Source organism: Dama dama, chromosome 14 (assembly GCF_033118175.1).
Source record: "Dama dama isolate Ldn47 chromosome 14, ASM3311817v1, whole genome shotgun sequence".
In the NCBI taxonomy this organism is placed as follows: domain Eukaryota; kingdom Metazoa; phylum Chordata; class Mammalia; order Artiodactyla; family Cervidae; genus Dama; species Dama dama.
The window spans coordinates 63415595-63436765 of NC_083694.1; the positions used below are offsets into that span (position 1 = coordinate 63415595).

Here is a 21171-nt window from a genome sequence, read left to right on the forward strand (position 1 = left end):
ACTGTACCTTTCTCTCCTTTGTGAGCTATAATGCATGTCAATAACTGCAAAATCTTTCTCTAAAAAACCCGATTAATTATAATTTTTCAAGCACCCTATTAAGAGAACACACATTAGAAAATGTAGCTACTGATAGTAATTATCAATATTCAGAAGGGTGTACATTGTCAGGAAATGGTTCTTGGAGGAGGTAAGATCTAAGAACAGTCATGAATGATGGTGCAAGTTTGACTGAGTCAGGGCCAGTGGAGGGGGCAATGTAATTGGGGAATAGACTGTATTGGTGGAGAAGAGCTGACTTTTAGAGGTTTTCAAGGTATGATGAGCAACTTTGAAATTATTCTCCAGGCAGTAGTGCATCCCTTTCAATTCTTTAATTGAAGGACAATGTGACTGTCACTCTTCTAAAGTTATATTTAGTAATTTTCCAGATATACTAGTCTTAACATCCTAATCTAAATTTTTTTCAGTGGAGTCTGTGCACATTACTGAAAAAAAAGTTTTTCAATAACCCATAAAGTCAGTTTTGAATGTAAGAATTTTAAAATTCTCAGTATTCTAGGAGTATTCAAGTAATAGATGAAAACAGGATTTTCTACTTTTTCAAAATATGTTTTTCACAGTAGTAAGATCATATGTTTTTCAGTGTGTACTTTTCACTTATTTAAGCATTGGCTGTGTTTACACAATGTCAAATATGAATAAAGTCTAACACTTCAGTGGAAACTATGCATGGGGATTTTTAAAGAAATGTTTCTGGTTTTAGTCAGAAAATAGTAGATTTTTCTGTCAGCCTGACCTGTTTACAGCCAAATTACATAACATAGCTATATTGTTTCACTATGTATATCAAGGAATATTAAAAATATGGTATTAATGTTCTTTATTAAAATAACCTGATTTTTATTTACTTTGGTTGTTGGTTGGTTGGTTAATGTATTTTACTTGCTTCTGGAAGCCTCCAGTAGGATTTTTGCAATCTGCAATATAAATTCATAAATATTTCTTCAAAAAATGCTGAGTAGTATTTGTGTCATATATGGTGCTGTGTTCTATATGTATCTGCCTTTTCTGACATCATTAACATATATAACATGCAAACATTCTGAGATCAAATACTGAAACCCTGTTTTTGTTTTTTTGTTTTTTTTACAAAAAAGAAATTTTATAGGGAACAGGTGCCCTGAAATCCTCTTAAATCTACGTCAGATACATAGATTTATGTGTAGCAGAGATCCTGAGCCATGCTCAGTATCAGAGTGCTAAATACAAATGTTAAGACATTTATTAAATTTTAATTATTGTGCTGTATTAATGATATCTTGCTTTGTGTGAGTCCTTTACATTTGTTCTAATGGATATTTATTCTCATCATCAAAACCAGCATGCTAACCTTGTGTAATTCACTTATTTGAATTTTATAGGTGGAAGATACAGGAAGATATACATGTCTGGCATCCAGTCCTGCAGGAGATGATGATAAAGAGTATTTAGTCAGAGTGCACGGTAACGTTGGCATAATGTCCTGCAGTCCATCATACACTTATACCTAATTAAAAGGCATAATTTATGGAAGATAGGGCAGCTATCCAACACATCATTAAACTATGTTTATATATTAGGAAATATGTATTTTGCAAATTTGAGTTTATATTTCACTGATCATGTGTTCATGGGAGTGGTTTAATGGATTTTTGAGTTATATGTTTTGTTCCTGCACAAGTAATTCATATTCATTGATTTTAAATCATAGAATATAAATTAGAGTAAAAATGAAAATAAAAGTATTCATAATCTCATCACACAAGAATAAGACCTTTTTACATATAAATATTGTCACAGGAATGTGATCATGCAGCATATAGTATTTAACTTTTTATCTCAGTGGCATGTTGAACATGTTTTCATGTCAAAAAAATATATATTTTTATAACATTACTTTTTAGCAGTTGCATGATTTATAATTTTATGAACACACCATTACTTATTTAATACATTCCTTATTTTTGGCTGTTTCTGTATTTCCACCAACAGAAGCAGCGCTATTATAGACACCCTTGGATAAGTGTGTTGGCCTATTTTTAATTATTTTGTTTTAATAAATTTCTATAAGTCCACTTCCTTGAATATATGTATGTATATGCATATGCATGTACACACACACACACACATATTCAAGACCAAATTACCTTCTAGAAAAGTTGAGTCAATTAGACTGTGGCTTGTCCTACTTTGACATAGAGCTGGAAATTACTCTTCAAAGAGAGGAACATTTAAAGAACCTAATAGAAGATCTTTATCTCCTCATAGCCTAAATCACTAAGCAATCCAAACTGTAGGACTGGTGTAATGTAGGAGTGTTCCCCTGCCCCCACCAGCCCTACACACAAATTAGACCAATTGACGTGTAAATTGTGTATACAGCAGTCACATAAAAAATATACACTTTTTAAATTGTGGTATAGTTGATTTACAATATTATATTAGTTTCAGGTATACACCAGAGTCATTGAAAATTTTTATAAATTATACTCCACTTAAAGTTATTATGAAATATTGACTTTATTTCCTTTACTTTATATACTTGTGGCTTATTTATTTTATATATAGTAGAATATACCTCTTAATTCCTTACCCCTCTTTTGCCCTCCTTTCTGCTTATTAAGAAAAATCTATATATTTCTGTTTGTTATGATGGACAGAACCTAATTTAAAAGTTTTAAAATATGTTCAGAGAAAGTTATTACCAAGTGTAGACCTGGACAAAAAAAAATCCCTTTTTTGGGCCTTAGTTTCTTTACCTATTAAATAGTGATAAAATGTGGTTATATCCTATCATTCATGCGACTATTGGAAGAATTTCATTACTTAAGGTACTTAAGTACTGAGTATGATTTTAAAAAATCACTATTTCTTATCAGGGTACTATAAATTGAATGAGCAGCATTTTAAATTTACGTTGCTTCTTTCATACAGCAGAAACAACACTGTTGAACACCTAAAATAATCCAGAGCATTTTCCATCTCATTTATTAAAAGCCTTTGGTGTATCTGTTTTCCCACCCAGTACCCCCTAATATTGCTGGAACTGGTGAGCCCCAGGACTTCACTGTGTTACGGAACAGACAAGTGACGTTGGAATGCAAATCAGATGCAGTGCCTCCACCTGTAATCACTTGGCTTAAAAATGGAGAACGGTTACAGGTAAGTCTTGCCAAGTTCCACAGATAAATTTTGAGGAAAAAAAAAATCAGCTATAGAGTCCTTCTACATCAGGTTACTGGTTATTCAGCATTGCAGGGCTGAGCACAGAGTCCTTTTGTCAGCCTTCTTTTCTCAGCCTTTGCTGGTGTAGGTAGTAGCTAGTTACGAGTCAAAAGACAGGTATTTTGATTCACATACTCTGTAAATTGGCCTAAGTATGTATCCCCTGAAGCAGGTGAATTAAACTTGGATTGAAACACTCTTGTCTTTTCTTGAAAGAAAAGAAACCATCAAAGTCTCAAAAGAACTGACTTATCTTGCCAAGTCCCTGGGCAAACCTGTTGCTGACTTTCCTTGATCTAAACTTGCACCTCAGGAGTGACCCCAAGGATCTGTGAATCAGTTCAGTTACTCAGTTGTGTCCGACTCTTTGCGACCCCATGGACTGCAGCACGCCAGGCTTCTCTGTCTTATCACCAACTCCCGGGAGCTTACTCAAACTCATGTCCATTAAGTCGGTGATGCCATCCAACCATCTCATCCTCTGTCATCCCCTTCTCCTCCCGCCTTCAGTCTTTCCCATATCAGGAGTCTAGACTGAAATCTTTGGAAACACAGTTACTGGCTCTGTGAGGCTTCCATGCTCTGGTGATGCCTGTCTGCTGCCATAGAGTATCACAGCCTAGGATCCTAAGTAGCCTTTTAGGATTGGCTCTAAGCCTTGACTTTGAATGTTCAGATTGTCCTTATCCTAGTAGTTAGTTATCCTTCTTTTTCCTCATCCTCTTAGTATAACCAATTGTGATACACTGAGTCTAAATAAAAGGAAATTATGTCTTTATTACCTAAGACAGAGAGACTTTAACCATGAGCACATCACACAAACACTAAACACAGACTGGATTCTGAGAGTTACTAACATGTTTAATTATCATGCATATCACTTAACAGCCCCATGCCTCAGTTTCTCTATTTATTGTGTGCCTGCTGTAATGATGTGCATTGTGATTGCTCCTGACAATAATCCTGATCCATAAGGAGCTCATAGACTATCTGAAAATATACAGAAGTACATCAAAGATTATAGAACATTGATACTGCTGATAAATTTTATCTTAGAGGGATATACAGAGCGGAAACAGTGGGAAGAAGCAAGTAACCCAGACTGAAGGGTAAATGATAGCCCAGGGAGCCTCTTGGAAAGGGTGAGTTCAGTTTAAATGTTGAGTGAGAAAGAAGGGGACTCCAAACATAGGTGATAGTATGTACAAAGACATTACAGGAAAAGGAATGCTGTTGTCTCAGGAACTGCAGGTAGCTTGGTATGGTTGAAGTAGACCTTTAAAACCCTTTGATGATTCTCCATAGATTTCGGGTTTCAGGTTCAGTTGCCCAGCTTTGCTTACAAAGCCCTTCATGCTCTGACTTTTCCTCCAGAGTCTTATCTCCCATGTGTGCATTTCACTCTAGACCACTAGATGTTCAGACAGGGACTGAGTAAATATTAATGATGGAGAAATCAAGCTAATTTCAGATATGACCAAGTGATGTCAGTACTGGGACAGACTGAATTCAACAGTAAATGATAAAAAAAAAAGAGAGAGATGAGTTCAGTTTTAGATACTTTGAGTTTGAATTATCTATATATTATCCAAATGGAAATTCCAGAAAGTTCCAAGAAATATGGGTCCAAAAATACCTTTGATTTGGTGGTCCTCAATAGTATAGCCTGTTGTTGAAGCTGTAGGTTTGTATGAGGTCAACCAGAAAGTGCAGAGTGTGAGATTTGTAAATGAGAATAACGCCTAAGGCAATATTGACGATTAAAAGGTGAGCAAAGGAAAAGAGAAAAGTGGGACTGAGAAGGAACACTTGGAGAAATTGGTGTACTGAAAGCCAAGAAATAGAGAGTTAACAGAGTTCATGTCAAGATACAAAGAAAACTGTATTTATTGGCTTTGGGTAATACACAGATGTGATTCAAGATGTAAGCAACCTTCAGTTAGAGTGATCGAAGTAGAAGACACGTTACAGTTGTTGGGGGAGTGAAAGAAGAGGAAGTGGAAATGGTTGTGGACTATTATTTAAATACAAAAGAGATTTGTATATTCTTATTTACTAAAAAGAGTTTGAAGATAGAGAACCAAGTGTGTTAGTAGGGAAAGGATGGGACCCCAGTGACAGATGAAGAAATTAGCCTTGGACTGAAGGGATAACCTTTTTCCACAGAGATGGAAATGTAGGAAGGAAGGATGCATTCATATATGCAAGATGAGAGGGAGAAATTGCAGGCTCTTGGCTTTGATTTTTTCAGTGGAGTAGGAAACAGGGTCATCTGCTCAGAATAAGGTTCTGTCTAAGGAAAGAAATCAAATTGGAAGAATCACTGGCAGTAAATGGGAAGAGAACCAGAGAAAGTATAGTGAGACTGAGTAAATTAGCAGAACTTACTGATATTCATGGAAGAAAGACATGAAAATCAACTCAGAACTTTTTATTAGCATAAAGTCCTGCTATACCCATATTGAACTTAAAAATTAAAATATGTTTTGTAGAACTTACCATGTATGTTGAAAAAATTACCTGTTCTCATTAGAAATAATAAAAATTTACCACTGATGGCCCCTGTAGCAATTAAAGGCCTACAGATAACGTGTGGACTTTAAAGATAAATTGATCTGAACTGTACATCTTAGTGTGAACAACTTTTTTCACTAGAAATATATGTTTATCTGGGACAGAACCCATATGGTAGAAAAATCTCATTTGGACTCTTCCTAAAGTAGATCCACTTTGGCACAACCAGAAAATATCAGCCTTTGTTGCTACCTGGCATTTTTTAAAAAGTTTATGAACAATCCTCAATTGGACATAATAGAGTAGATATCACTATATTTCAGTATTTCCTCTCAATATAGATCTCTATAGTTTCCTAATTTTTGGTCCCATGCCTGGACACAAAATATATGCTTAACAAATATTTGTAGGCTAAAATCATTTATTTACTTATTTTTTAAATGTTGAAGGATAATTGTTTCCTTTAAGTTAACCAAAGTTAATTTATTATCAGGAAACTTTCAGCTTTAAGTAACAGGCTTCAAACTGTAAACAACTTAATTGGGAGCAGGGGGAAGATATTAGCAATAAAAATCAGTGAACTTGAGTTTTCGGCATTATCCAAAGGCTCTAGTTATGTAGTCAAACATCTCTGTCCTTCCTTCTTTATCTCAGTTCTGCTTGTGTCTTAGATTCACAGCAAGTTGTCCGCACATGGTGGTACAGCTGCCCCCCGCCTATGTCATCCTCACTATCAGATTCCAGTAAAAATATGCCTGTTCCAACACTTTGAGAAGTGTCCTGCAGGGAGCTCTCATGGGCCCAACTTAAAACACTTTTCCACCCTTGAGTGGATCACTGCGGCCATCACTGATTGTGCTCTTGCCTTAACTACACTCATAGAGGTAGCTCCCAAGAGTTTTTGATACCAGGATAGTAGTAGGGGGAGCAGACAAAGATACTGGGAGACAGGTATGCTACAGTTCACTATTTAGTTACTTTTGATGATTCTTATTTCATTTTCCTGACATTTTAATGGTAAATTTTACTTGTTGAATCCAGGCAACACCTCGAGTAAGAATCCTATCTGGAGGGAGATACTTGCAAATTAATAATGCAGATCTAGGTGATACAGCCAATTATACCTGTGTTGCCAGCAACATTGCGGGAAAGACTACAAGAGAGTTTATTCTCACTGTCAATGGTAAGAACGCTTAACCACTGTTTCACAATCAAAAAATTTAGACAGGACATTCAAAGAGATAACATTTTTGTTTTTTTATGAGCATACTAAACAAATTCTTGTGCTTATCTTATTTCTTTTGACATAGACAGCGTGTGACATTTGTGCTATAGCTATATTCAAACTAACTCAACTTCAAAAATGTAATTAAAGATACATTTCTCTTAGAGAACAATACATGTCCAATTGTTATCAGCATATTCTGATGTTTTGTATCATTCAGATCAGAGCCACTGGAGAAGTTAATATACTAAATCTCTGGGTGACAAGTAGCCAATTATTTAGTCACTTTTATTGATGTTGGGGTTTGATTATATGTGCTAGACAGAGACTGCCATGGAACTGTAATTTTCTCAAATATAAAATCTAAACACTAAAATCTGCCAAATTTCAGGAATATGACACCAACTTTCTAAAACTGTTCATCTGATGTTTTAATAGATGAAATTTTACAAGTTGGATGACCCAGGCAGTTAATATCTCTAACACTAAAATTAAAATTCAAGTTTTCTATTCCCATGAGAACTCAGTGATTAGTAAAATACATGCTCTGAGACTTGCATGATTAATCACAGATGTGTTTTTTTAAAACAGCCCACTTTCTAAGCTTTATTTAAAGCAAAGTTGTTCCAGTGTTAACATTCTCTGACCATTATTTGGCCAAAGAGAAATAAGAAATATCATCTTTAATTTGTATCATACCAGAGCTGATTTTTGTTTTTTGTTTTTTTTTACTCTTTCAAGCCTCTTCCTTAGAAAGACAGATTTCACACACCATGAGTGAGTGAGTGAAATTCGCTCAGTCTTGTCCGACTCTTTGTAACCCCATGGACTATACAGCCCATGGAATTCTTTAGGCCAGAATACTGGAGTGGGTAGCCTTTCCCTTCTCCAGAGGATCTTCCCAATCTAGAGATCAAACCCAGGTCTCCCACATTGTAGGCAGATTCTTTACCAGCTGAGCCACAAGGGAAGCCCTTCACACACCATATCAGGGATTTAAAGCCCTGTCTTCTATTAGGGAAGAGGATTGGCTCAGAGGTTAAAGTGTCTGCCTGCAATGCTGGAGACCTGGGTTCGATCCTGGGTCGAGAAGATCCCCTGGAGAAGGAAATGGCGACCCATTCCAGTAATCTTGCCTGGAGAATCCCATGGATGGAGGAGCCTCGTGGGCTACAGTCCATGGGGTCACAAAGAGTCGGGCACAACTGAGCAACTTAACTTTTACTTTCTTTCCCCACTATTAAGTCTTCACTTTTGTGTAAATTTTTACATAAAATCTTATCTTGAATAAGGTTTTAGGAATTCAACCCCAATTCTATTTATACTAACCTGAATTAGCTGTAGGCAAAGTCATATATTTGACTCAAATCTCAGCTTGTGTTATTACCTAGTCAGTCTTAGTTCAGGCTGTGTTACTGATATAAATGAAATTTTCCACATGCATCTCTTTTACAGTTCCTCCGAGCATAAACAGTGGCCCCCAGAGTCTTGTCATTCACTTAAATAAGTCAACTGTATTGGAATGCTTTGCGGAAGGTGTGCCAGCCCCAAGGATAACGTGGAGAAAGGATGGAGCTGTTCTACCTGGGACTCATGCAAGGTAACTAAAAAAGGATGAAAAACACTGTACGAACTGAAATGTAAGTTTTTAAATATTTGATCCAATGCATTATTTGAGTCTTTTCATTCTAAAATTAGTCTCTTCATCTTAATATGAGAATCAAAATTCAGTATTTTAAAACCCTAACCCTAATTCCTAAAGGCTTGCATCTAAAATGTAATGGTTATAGTGTATCCAAGATCATAAGTCCATGTGCTATACCTCTTTGCAGAAAATCCTTTTTTTCTACCAAGGGTATTACAAATTTCTGAAGCAGGAAAAGGACTAAAAATGGATAACTGAGTCTTTTAAAATGCTCTCAGTTAAAATGTGCATAATCAGAAAGACTCATCCAGAGACCTTCACGTGTGATCTTTCTTGTAGATACTCCATCTTGGAAAATGGATTCCTTCATATCCAGTCGGCACAAGTGACTGATAGTGGGCGATATTTGTGTATGGCTACCAATGCTGCTGGGACAGATCGCAGGCGAATAGACTTACAGGTCCATGGTAAATATACGTTTATGAACAACATCCAGTCTTAGAGTCAAGCGTTCTTTGGTTGCCTAAACCAGTGAGGTCATAGCACAAAGACCTTCAGGTCCAGCGCTCTGTTATGAACAATCAAGATTCTTGGTGAATAGCATTATCACAGCACTATGTAAGTTCAGAGAACCTTATTGTGTTCATCAATGTAAAGTAAGTTATCAGTGATTAATTTCAGTTTGGCAGAGATACTTCAAATGGCATACTGTTTGCTGAATGTGTTTTATCTCTCACTTGGTGACTTTGTTTTAGTTCCTCCATCCATTGCTCTGGGTCCTACCAACATAACTGTAACAGTAAATGTTCAAACCACTCTGGCTTGTGAGGCTACTGGCATACCTAAACCGTCAATCAACTGGAGAAAAAACGGGCATCTTCTAAATGTGGATCAAAATCAGAATTCATACAGGTAAGGAGGAACTTACCTGGAAATTCCACCAGCAATTTAGAAACATATTTTTCAAAGAATTAACATTTTCACCTTATCAATGGGGACAGAAAATATATAAAGTATGAACTAGCTAGTATGCAGAGAGTGTATTATTTTTTTCTTAGCATTGAATTAGTTTTTCAATCTAAAGTATTTTTTTCTGAATTATAGGTACAACTTCTCTTTCCATAAGCCCTGTGGATAACTGTCAGTGAGCTCTGTAGCATTAGATTTCCATTCTGCTACTGTTTTTAGCACCTTTTGTAATTTTATAATGACAAAGGATAAAACATCATTTGGTATAAAAGAAAAAGTACTCTTTAAAAATAATACAAGCTTTAGTTGAAGAATAAAAATCAAATTTTATGCCTTCAAATACAGTGTATGTATTTGGCAGCACGTATAAGGATGAAGAATAGCAGTTTCTCCAATTTTCTCTACTCTTTCAGCTTTACTATCATTCTTCTTACTATGATATCATATTTTTAAAGGCTAACCTTAAAAATACTGTGGATTTCTGATTCCTTAGATGAGCATCATTTCTTGTATCTCAAGTTAATAGATATCTTGTCAAAAGATTTGCCTTGTCACTAAAAACAAGAGTTTTCATAGACCTATCCTGATAAAAATCGATTCTGTTACACCTGGAAATATGAAATTAGGAGGGTTTCACTTGAAAATCTCTTGTGTCTCTTTCTCATCCTTTTAATCTTTTGGCATTGGGGGTTTAATGACTTGAAAGTATACTCTATGTGGAAAATGCCCATGCCCTTGAGTTAAAAAGCAGGTCAAATATGTTCCCACTGAATCAAATTATTCCCAGTCATCAGTGCACAGTTTGAGGTAAGAAAACAGATATTCTTATTTAGATTACTTTAAATAATGTATATGTATTTACTCAGCCTTTTGTATATTTGAAGTGATTCAGATAACTTAAGTTTGGAGTTTATTTCAAGTTAGATTCTAATTTATGTACTGTGTATCTCCAAGGTATCTACCACATTTAAGGAGACATGTGAAGTAGGGAAAAATGCAAGACAGACTTGTAGTTACCTATCGGTCAGTGGAAGTAATCAAATACCAAGCTGCAGCGTTAATGTGAAATTTAGAGATAATCTATGTGAAACATTTGAGATAGTACCAGGAATGTATTCAGTGGTCAGTAAATAGCAGCTGTCATCAAATGTGCTCATTTCACTGTATTTCACCTAGGAGAGCATGGTTGGTCATGCCATCAGCATTCAGAAAATGCAGGATTCCCTCATAAGGCAATCATTCCACACCACTGCTTCCTGCAAATGTTGAGGCTGAGGCCCTGTTAACTCACTGCCATATAAACTTAAAGTTTGATACATAAAATGATGCTCAGTTTAACATTTGAGGAAAAAGTTCCATTTCCCTCAGTTCACAACATGGTACCATGTTGAACCAACTGGATACATTTGTAAAAACTGATATATAGCACCTCATTGCTTTGAAATCTCTCTTCTAGGCTCCTTTCTTCAGGTTCACTAGTGATTATTTCCCCTTCTGTGGATGACACTGCAACCTATGAGTGCACGGTGACAAATGATGCCGGAGAGGACAAGAGGACTGTGGATCTCACTGTCCAAGGTAGAACTGGCTTAGTATGTGGACTGAAAGTTATTACAATGATATCATTTCTTCTTTTCACCACTTCACAAAGGGGCTTCCTGTTCCACTTACCAAACATTCACTTTCAATGTAGAAAGAGGAAGATACATGAGTAGGCTTTGGAAATCTGTTAGGGTTGGAAACATGTAGTTTTCTTTCTTTTTGTTGTTGCTTTTTAGTTCCACCTTCCATTGCTGATGAACCTACAGACTTCCTAGTGACCACACACACGCCCACAGTGATCACCTGCACCGCTTCAGGAGTTCCGTTTCCCTCAGTTCACTGGATGAAGAATGGTATAAGACTGCTTCCCAGAGGAGAGGGCTATAGAATTCTGTCCTCAGGTAAGACCCAGCTCAGTGATTACACAGATATTGATTGGGTTAGTTACTAATGGATGGCCTTATTTGGACTTTTGTTGCACCAGAAGAAAACAAAAAAAATATCGATATTCCTAGGCTTAGGCATTTGGGGAAAAATTCAGTTAGGATGGGGAGGGCAATGAGGGAAGGGGGTAGAAAAAAACCTAAAAACAAAATAATAAATAATATCTACAACTGATCTACATGTATTCAGCATGACCACTTAGATTTTATGTGCATATTTTCTAAACCTAAGGTTTGGAAGGGCTTCCCTGGTGGCTCAGTGATAAAGAATCCGCCTGTTAATGCAAGAGCTACAGGAGTCGCATGTTCAGTCTTTGGGTTGGGAAGATCCCCTGGAGGAGGACATGGCAACCCACTCCAGTATTCTTGCCTGGGAAACCCCATGGACAGAGCCTATTGGGCTGCAGCACATGTGTGCGGTAGTCACTCCGTCCGTCATGTCCAATTCTTTGCAATCCATAGACTGCAGCCCACTAGGCTACTCTGTCCATGGAAGTCTTCAGACAAGAATACTGGAGTGGGTTATTTCCTTCTCCAGGGGATCTTCCCAACCCAGGGATCAAATACATCTCCTGCACTGCAGACAGACACTTTACTGTCTGGGCCACCTGGGAAGCTCAGTCCATAGGGTTGCAAAAGAGTGGGACACGACTTTGCAACTAAACAACAACATGGTTTAAAATTTTTACTGGTTGCCTTTGGGTGAACCACACCTCTTTGGCCAAATAGAATGTCCATTCATTTAATAAGCATTTAGTTTAACCCTAACCCTAACCCTAACCCTAATTTTCCACACTGGATGGTGTCTGGCTATGTACTCCACTAAATGGGGCTAATTTGGGCTAATTTGGGTGAACCACACCTCTTTGGCCAAATAAAATGTCCATTCATTTAATAAGCATTTAGTTTAACCTTAACCCTAACCCTAACCCACTAAATTTCTACATGGGCTATGTACTCCACTAAATTTCTGAGGATCTAAAACTAAGACAGGGTTCTTGCTTTCAAGTTTTCTATAATTTAACAAGTAAGTTTGGGTGGTAAGTGTTACGATGTGGCTGCTTTTTGAGGGTGGTTGTAAACACCATTAATAAAATTTAAGCTCTGCAAAGTTTATGTATTAAAAAGATAAAATAATTCACCTAAATGAAAGTGCAGGTGATTCACATTTGTGTTTCTGAAAATTCATCCTGCATTGAGGAGATACACTGGAGATAAAAAGTAGCAACTAAGATCCTGAACATCCTGGGGCTTTATGAGTATGTACATCTTATGTTAAGAGAATTTATTTCTTCAAAAGAAGGAAAATAATGAAAGATGAACTTGGCTTTCATAGCAAAGTATGTTGGCTATCTCAGAAATCTGCATAGATGGGTAGCAAGTAAAATCATAAAATTTAATTAACTACTCTTCACCACAAAGTACTGTGCTAAGAGAACAGTTTAGAACTTTCTCAGAAAGAGTTACCCTATGACCCAGGAACTCCACTCCTAGGTATCTCCCCAGAGAAATAAAAGCATATGTCCACGCAAAGATTTATATGCAAATATTCATGTAGCAGTCTTCTCAAGAGCCAAAAATGAGAAGCAGTGTAAATTTCCATTAACTGGTTAATGGATAAACAATAGGGATCACTTTACACAATGGAATTCTATTTAACAATAAAATGGAACAAAAATACTGACACATGCTACAACAGATATAGCTCAAAAACTATGCTCACAGTAGAAGTCAGACACAAAAGATTTCAGTATGATCCCATCTAGGTAAAATATCCAGAAGAGGTCAGTATTTAGAGACAGAAAGTAAATTAGTGATCTCTGCGGTTGAGAGTGAGGCAGGACTATAAATGGGGTGAGATTTCTTTTTGGTATAATGAAAATGTTCTAAAATTAAACTGTGATAATTGCAGGAGTCTGTAATATGCCAGGAGTTATTGAATTGTACATTTAAATGGCTGAATTTTATAGTCTGAAAATTTGCCTAAATAAAGCTGTTAATGGTGTGTGTGGTTTTTTTTTTTTTTTTTTAAGTTCTGTGCTAGGAAAAAAAAAGTTCTGTGCTAGGTAGGCAGGGAATACAAGTAGGACTACAAGCCAAGTACCCCCACGCAAGGGGGACAGAAACACAAAAATCAGAGAGACATGGTTTATCAAACCAGAAAAAGAGGGATGCCCTATGCATGAAATTCTTCTTGCCTTTTTAGGAACAATTGAAATACTTGCCACTCAACTAAGCCATGCTGGAAGATATACTTGTGTTGCCAGGAATTCAGCTGGTTCTGCACATCGACATGTGAGCCTTCATGTCCAAGGTATGAAAGGGTACTTATTTATTAAAATATTGCTGTTATCTCTTTAAGTCATGTTTTTTTCTTCAAAGATGGCCCTGTCTAGGGTCATAAACCACAGTAATATTTTGGGGACATGAAAGCTGATAGATATTCTCCAGCAGACTAAAGAAAGCATACAGATGACAAACCACGCTGAACAACCTCTGAATTATTTTCGTTGAATTTTTACGATCAGTTTCTGATTTTAGTCTTTTCTCTGGAGTTCATCTGAAGGAAACTAGCTATAGTAACAAGACTCAAAAAGCAACGTGATACGGCTGATATGTGCTTTTCCTTGGGGCAATGAAATCACTAATATTTTGGAATTATGAATTCAGACAGGTTTAACCTTATGGCTACAGTAGACATTTATGCCACTAACTAGTGTCCTTGCAACATTTCTGTTGATTGGTTCTTATAGAGCCTCCAGTCATTCAGCCTCAGCCAAGTGAGCTGGACGTCATTCTAAACAATCCCATTTTATTACCCTGTGAAGCAACAGGGACACCCAGTCCTTTCATCACTTGGCAAAAAGAAGGCATCAATGTCATCAGTTCAGGTACTGTTTCTCTCAAGACAATCATGACAACTCAGTTTTATCATTCAGAAGTCAGTATAATTCTTTTAACAAAAGTAAAAATTCTTCTAACCCTGTTCTAATAACCGTGACGTAGGTAGAAGCCATGCAGTTCTTCCCCGTGGCGGCTTGCAGATCTCCAGAGCTGTCAGAGAGGATGCTGGCACTTACCTGTGTGTGGCTCAGAATCCAGCTGGTACAGCCTTGGGCAAAATCAAGTTGAATGTCCAAGGTACGTAAATATGCTTATAGCAGTGCCTATCAAAATTCATATTATGTCAAATAATGATGCTGTCATAGTCCTTCATAGTCTTAGTTTACATTATTCTATTTGTCTTCTATTCTATTTCTGTTCTCTTACTATTTTGAAGAAAAAAGTTTAGTGCTTGGGTGGTTTGGGGGCATTATTTGTATAAGAAAACCGAGACATCTCATATTTTAAATTTCTGTGAAATGGGTACTTCTATTGTAGCACATATTTAAGGTGATTTTTAAAACCATTTTCTCCATAATGCTTCTCTGTACACATTACAAAACACTGGATTGTAATATCCACTTAAAAATCATAATTGTTTTAAATTTTACAAAATGATAGTTGTGAAACCAAAAAGTAAATCATATTGCAAGTAAACCAACTTGATGAGAAAAAATATATGAGAAGAGAGTGGGGTTTTTTTTTTTCATAGTTACCTTACATTTTCTTGATGTAATGTTCATATCTTGCATGCATTGCTTTTGTGGATAAAAACCTGACCTAGAAATGGGTTCTGAGCTACTCAGCTCACATTGGCTGGTTTGAATTTCCTTGTAGTGTGATTTTCCTAGGGTGAATGAATAACTGTAGTAAAGCTCACTTACTTATCTGCAGGTTATAAATCTAATTTCCTTGTATTTTTCAACAATTTTAATAAACATTTATTGGGCTGTTAAGTAGAAATACATTGAACATTACAGACATAATACTTTTATGGTGTGAAGAAGGAAAAAACAAAACCAGTCTTTTCTGGGGGCACCATTAGAGCTGAGATCTGCATGATGAGTGAGGATGAGCCATGTAAAGGTGTCCACGGAAGAGAAGGCAGCATGTACAATGGTCCCGAGGCAGGAAAGGGTAGGAAAAGAATCGTGGCTGACAGCGGTGAACGTGGGAAGGCTGACAAAATGGGAAGGAGATCAGAAAATAAGGTGGGGCCAGTGCATGGAGCACCTGAAAGACCAGAGGGAGGGGTAAGATTTTCTTTTCTGTGCAACACTGGAAGGCTTTCAAGGATTTAACCAAGACATTTGTTTGGTTTTAAGAAGCTCTCTTTGCTGGTATGTAGGTGATGATTTAGAGAAAGCTCAAGACTATATCTGGAAGAACTAGTAAAGTACTTAGGCCAGGGGTCCCCAACCCCCAGGATCTAAGACCTGATGTTTGAAGGTGAAACTGATGTAATAATAATAGAAATATAGTGCACAATAAATGTAATGTATTGAATCATCCCGAAACCAGCCCCCCTCCCCAGTCCATGGAAAAATTGTCTTCCAAGAAACTAATCCCTAGTGCCAAAAATGTTGGGGACTGCTGCTCTAGGCATCATGCAATATGGTCTGGCTGGGAGTGTGTGAGTTATAGGGGTAAATGAAAAAAAAAGTGATAGAATCAAGAATTTTTTTGGAGATGTAATAGCCAGGATTGCTGATTAATCAGATTGGGAGGTTAGGAAAAGAGAAGAGTTCATGATGTTTCCTGGGCTTGGGCTTGAGCAGAGATAGTGCTATGGGGGCTTCAAGGAAAGGAACTAGTTTTGGAGGAAGGAAAACATGATTTCTGATCATGTTAGATGTGGGAAACTGTTAGAAATCCTAGCAGAGATGTCAAAAAGCATTGATTATTTATGAATTCAGGAATCAAGGGAGAAGTACAGTCTAAGATACAAATTTGGAAGTAATTAGGGTTTTTCAGTCCACAAGACTGGATGAGTATTTGGATAGAAAAGAGCCCAGGACTCTGCATTGTTAAGAGGTCTGAAAAACAGAATGCTAAAAAGAATAACAAAGGAGAGGGAAGAGATGACAGAGGAAAACTAGATGGAGTCTAGGAGAGGACAGTGTTTCAAGAAGGAGTAGACAGATTTTTTTCTTTTTAACCCTAGGGAGAGTCAATTAAGATGATGACCAAGAAATAGTCATTGGTTTTGGCAACATCATTGTCATTCAGTTGCTCAGCTGTGTCCAACTCTTTGCGACCCCACAGACTGCAGCACGCCAGGCTTTCTTGTTCTTCACAATCTCCCAGAGTTTGCTGAAACTCATGTCCTTTGAGTCGGTGATGCTATTCAACCATCTCATCTTCTGCCATCCCCTTTTCCTCCTACATTCAATCTTTCCCAGCATCAGGGTCTTTTCCAATGAGTCAGCTCTTCCCATCAGGTGGTCAAAGTGTTGGAGCTTCAGCTTCAGCATCAGTCCTTCCAGTGAATATTCAGGGTTGATTTCCTTTAGGATGGACTGGTTTTCTCTCCTTGCAGTCCAAGGGACTCTCAAGAGTCTTCTCCAACATCATAGTTCAAAAGCATCAATTCCTTGGCACTCAGCCTTTTAAACTGTCCATCTCTCACATCCATACATGACTACTGGAAAAACCAGAGCTTTGACTAGATGGGCCTTTGTAGGCAAAGTAATGTCTCTGCTTTTTAATATGCTGTTTAGGTTGGTCATAGCTTTTCTTCCAAGGAGCTAACGTCTTTTAATTTCATGGCTGCAGTCACCATCTGCAGTGATTTTGGAGCCCAAGAAAATAAAGTCTGTCACTGTTTCCACTGTTTCCCCATCTATTTGCCATGAAGTGATGGGACCAGATGCCATGATCTTCGTTTTTTGAATGTTGAGTTTTAAGTCAGCTTTTTCACTCTCTTCTTTCACCTTCATCAAGAGGTTCTTTAATTCCTCTTTGGTGTCATCTGCATATCTGAGGTTATTGCTATTTCCCCCCCGCAATCTTGATTTCAGCTTGTGCTTCATCCATTGGGATCATATAAAAGAATTAGGATTTTTTCTTTCACTAATTGATTAAAATTGCATGAGCAATTATGGGACAAAGAAACACATTAAAACAACTAATAGAATTTCAGTATTCCAAAAGCAATCAGAGATAATTGCCTACTCTAGAGGAATGAAAAACTCTGAATAGACTCTCCCTTTTCAGATACAATATGTAGGGACTTCCCTGGTGTTCCAGTGGTTAAGATTCTTTGCTTCCAATGCAGGAGGCATGGGTTTGATCCCTGATTGGGGAACTAAGATCCCACATGCCATGCAATGGGAACAACAACAACAACAAATCTCTAACAGATATAGTATGCAATAGCAAGCAGAAAATCAACCAGATAACTTTGGTTGATACAAATAATTTTAAGTTATTCATATTTTTCACAACTTGTTGATTTTATTTACTCATTATGTGTGTGTGTGTGTGTGTGTGCGCGCGCGCGCGCGCGCGTGCATACGCACTCAGTCATGTCTGATTCTGCAACCCCATGAACTGTAGCCCACCAGGCTCATCTGTCCATGAAATTTTCCAGGCAAGAAAACTGGAGTGGGTTGCCATTTTCTCCTCCAAGGGATCTTCCCAACACAGGGATCAAACTCACATCTCTTTTGTCTTCTGCACTGCAGACAGATTCTTTGCCATTGAGCCACTGGGGAAGCCCACTCATCACTATTAGTGTACCCTAAAATTGGCCATTTCTGCCCAGCCTCCTCTAGAGACACAGCAGATATTTCCAGGTCTCTGGGACTTGCTATCCACAGGGCATAACTTGGATCAGTAGAGTTCTCAGAAGCCCCTGGTTTCTTACAGCATCTGGTAACAAGTAATATTTTGAATGGATTGTAGACATTTCAGACGGTTTTATTCTTTTGGCCTGCACATGTTTAAAAGAGGTAAATTTACCATCATCGTTTTCTGCACCTTGTCAGTGTCTCTGGACTTGCATTGACTGACATTGGGAGGAGGCATCATCCTTACCTTCCTTTCTCCTGTGCTTGTGGTTGGTTGTTCCTCACTTGTGTTTGATTGGTCTCTTGTAATTATGTGATGTGTCTTTAAAGCTTAGTTAAATAGCCTGAGTGGTAATTACTATTGTAAACATTGGGAAGAGAACCTGTTATCATAAGCCTGTCCACAATTTTCTGAAAAAGTACGAAGAGTTCTGCCTGTACAAAGTCAACCCTTAACCAATACAATTTGAACCGTGCAGATCCACTTCAGTTCAGTTCAGTTCAGTCACTCAGTCGTGTCCGACTCTTTGCGACCCCATGAATCGCAGCACGCCAGGCCTCCCTGTCCATCACCAACTCCCGGAGTTTACTCATACTCATCATGCCCATTGAGTCAGTGATGCCATCCAGCCATCTCATCTTCTGTCGTCCCCTTCTCCTCCTGCCCCCAATCCCACCCAGCATCAGGGTCTTTTCCAATGAGTCAGCTCTTCGCATCAGGTGGCCAAAGTACTGGAGTTTAAGCTTCAGCATCAGTCCTTCCAGTGAACACCCAGGGCTGGTCTCCTTTAGGATGGACTGGTTGGATCTCCTTGCAGTCCAAAGGGACTCTCAAGAGTCTTCTCCAACACCACAGTTCAAAAGCATCAATTTTTTGGTGCTCAGCTTTCTTCACAGTCCAACTCTCACATCTGTACATGACCACTGGAAAAACCATAGCCTTGACCAGACGGACCTTTGTTGGCAAAGTAATGTCTCTGCTTTTTAATATGCTATCTAGGTTGGTCATAACTTTTCTTCCAAGGAGTAAGCGTCTTTTAATTTCATGGCTGCAATCACCATCTGCAGTGATTTTGGAGCCCAAAAAAATAAAGTCTGACACTGTTTCCACTGTCTCCCCATCTATTTCCCATGAGGTGATGGGACCAGATGCCATGATCTTAGTTTTCTGAATGTTGAGCTTTAAGCCAACTTTTTCAGTCTCCTCTTTCACTTTCATCAAGAGGCTTTTTAGTTCCTCTTCAATCTCTGCCATAAGGGTGGTGTCATCTGCATATCTGAAGTTATTGATATCTCTCCCGGCAATCTTGATTCCAGCTTGTTCTTCTTCCAGCCCAGCCTTTCTCATGATGTACTCTGCATATAAGTTAAATAAGGTGGGTGACAATATACAGCCTAGACATACTCCTTTTCCTATTTGGAACCAGTCTGTTGTTCCATGTCCAACTGTTGCTTCCTGACCTGCATACAGGTTTCTCAAGAGGCAGGTCAGGTGGTCTGGTATGCCCATCTCTTCAGAATTTTACACAGTTTATTGTGATCCAATCAGTTGAAGGCTTTGGCATAGTTAATAAAGCAGAAATAGATGTTTTTCTGGAACTCTCTTGCTTTTTCGATGATCCAGCAGATATTGGCAATTTGATCTCTGGTTCCTCTGCCTTTTCTAAAACCAGCTTGAACATCTGGAAGTGCACGGTTCACATATTGCTGAAGCCTGGCTTGGAGAATTTTGAGCATTACTTTACTAGCATGTGAGATGAGTACAATTGTGTGGTAGTTTGAGCATTCTTGGGGATTGTCTTTCTTAGGGATAGGAATGAAAACTGACCTTTTCCAGTCCTGTGGCCACTGCTGAGTTTTCCAAATTTGCTGGCATATTGAGTGCAGGACTTTCACAGCATCATCTTTCAGAATTTGAAATAGCTCAACTGGAATTCCATCACATCCACTAGCTTTGTTCGTAGTAATGCTTCCTAAGGCCCACTCGACTTCACATTCTAGGATGTCTGTTTCTAGGTGAGTGATCACACCATCGTGATTATCTGGGTCGTGAAGATCTTTTTTGTACAGTTCTTCTGTGTATTCTCGCCACCTCTTCTTAATATCTTCTGCTTCTGTTAGGTCCATACCATTTCTGTCCTTTATCGAACCCATCTTTGCCTGAAATGTTCCCTTGGTATCTCTAATTTTCTTGAAGAGATCTCTAGTCTTTCCCATTCTGTTGTTTTCCTCTATTTCTTTGCAAGTCCACTTATTCAGTAGTAAATACTACATTACTGCATGAGCCAAAGTTGGTTGAATATGAAGATATAAAACCACAGATGCAGAGGGGCCAGGGATACTGAAGGCCAACTATAAGTTAAATTTGGATTTTCTGTAGTGCAGAGAGTCATCACCCCTAACCTCTGTATTGTTCAACGGTTAATTGTAATTCTTTTCGATATTTCACTTCTTTTCATTAAATAATACTTTGTTAAATATGATCCCAGTATATGAGATCATATAAACACTGCAGGAAAAGCATGAATAAAGGGATCTGAGCAGGTGAATAATTTCCAAACCTTGAAGAGATCTGTTTTGAAAGTTTAAGGAACTGATGAATGAATCACATAATACATGTATGTTAAAGAAAATACCTCTATCAACACAGTCTTAGTTTTCTAGACATACAATCCCTCATGAGTTCATATTTAAATCTTAAGATTGATTGTCATTTATATTTGTTAACTATGTAGAGAATGATTTTCTGCAATGGATTCAAAGAATCTTCTTTTCCAACAAAAACAAACTAGCAACCCTTTGGTGATGATATGGTAAAATCAGGGCTTTGTTTCTTAACAACGTGACTTCATTGTGCTAGAATAAGACCACATTGCATAAATAGTACATTCA

At 37.7% G+C, this 21171-nt stretch overlaps 1 protein-coding gene across 3 annotated transcripts in view; it reads left to right on the top strand.

Moving 5' to 3' along the window:
* HMCN1 (hemicentin 1) overlaps positions 1 to 21171 on the top strand; it is a 525163-nt gene that overhangs the window by 426688 nt on the left and 77304 nt on the right. For all 3 annotated transcript variants that reach the window (XM_061160939.1, XM_061160937.1, XM_061160938.1), the window contains exons 70-80: positions 1425 to 1506; positions 3068 to 3204; positions 6823 to 6964; positions 8462 to 8606; positions 8991 to 9118; positions 9407 to 9563; positions 11077 to 11198; positions 11399 to 11563; positions 13812 to 13919; positions 14359 to 14496; positions 14612 to 14746. In XM_061160939.1, the coding sequence (XP_061016922.1) occupies positions 1425 to 1506; positions 3068 to 3204; positions 6823 to 6964; positions 8462 to 8606; positions 8991 to 9118; positions 9407 to 9563; positions 11077 to 11198; positions 11399 to 11563; positions 13812 to 13919; positions 14359 to 14496; positions 14612 to 14746 (1459 nt within the window). The remainder of the gene's footprint in view (positions 1 to 1424; positions 1507 to 3067; positions 3205 to 6822; positions 6965 to 8461; positions 8607 to 8990; positions 9119 to 9406; positions 9564 to 11076; positions 11199 to 11398; positions 11564 to 13811; positions 13920 to 14358; positions 14497 to 14611; positions 14747 to 21171) is intronic.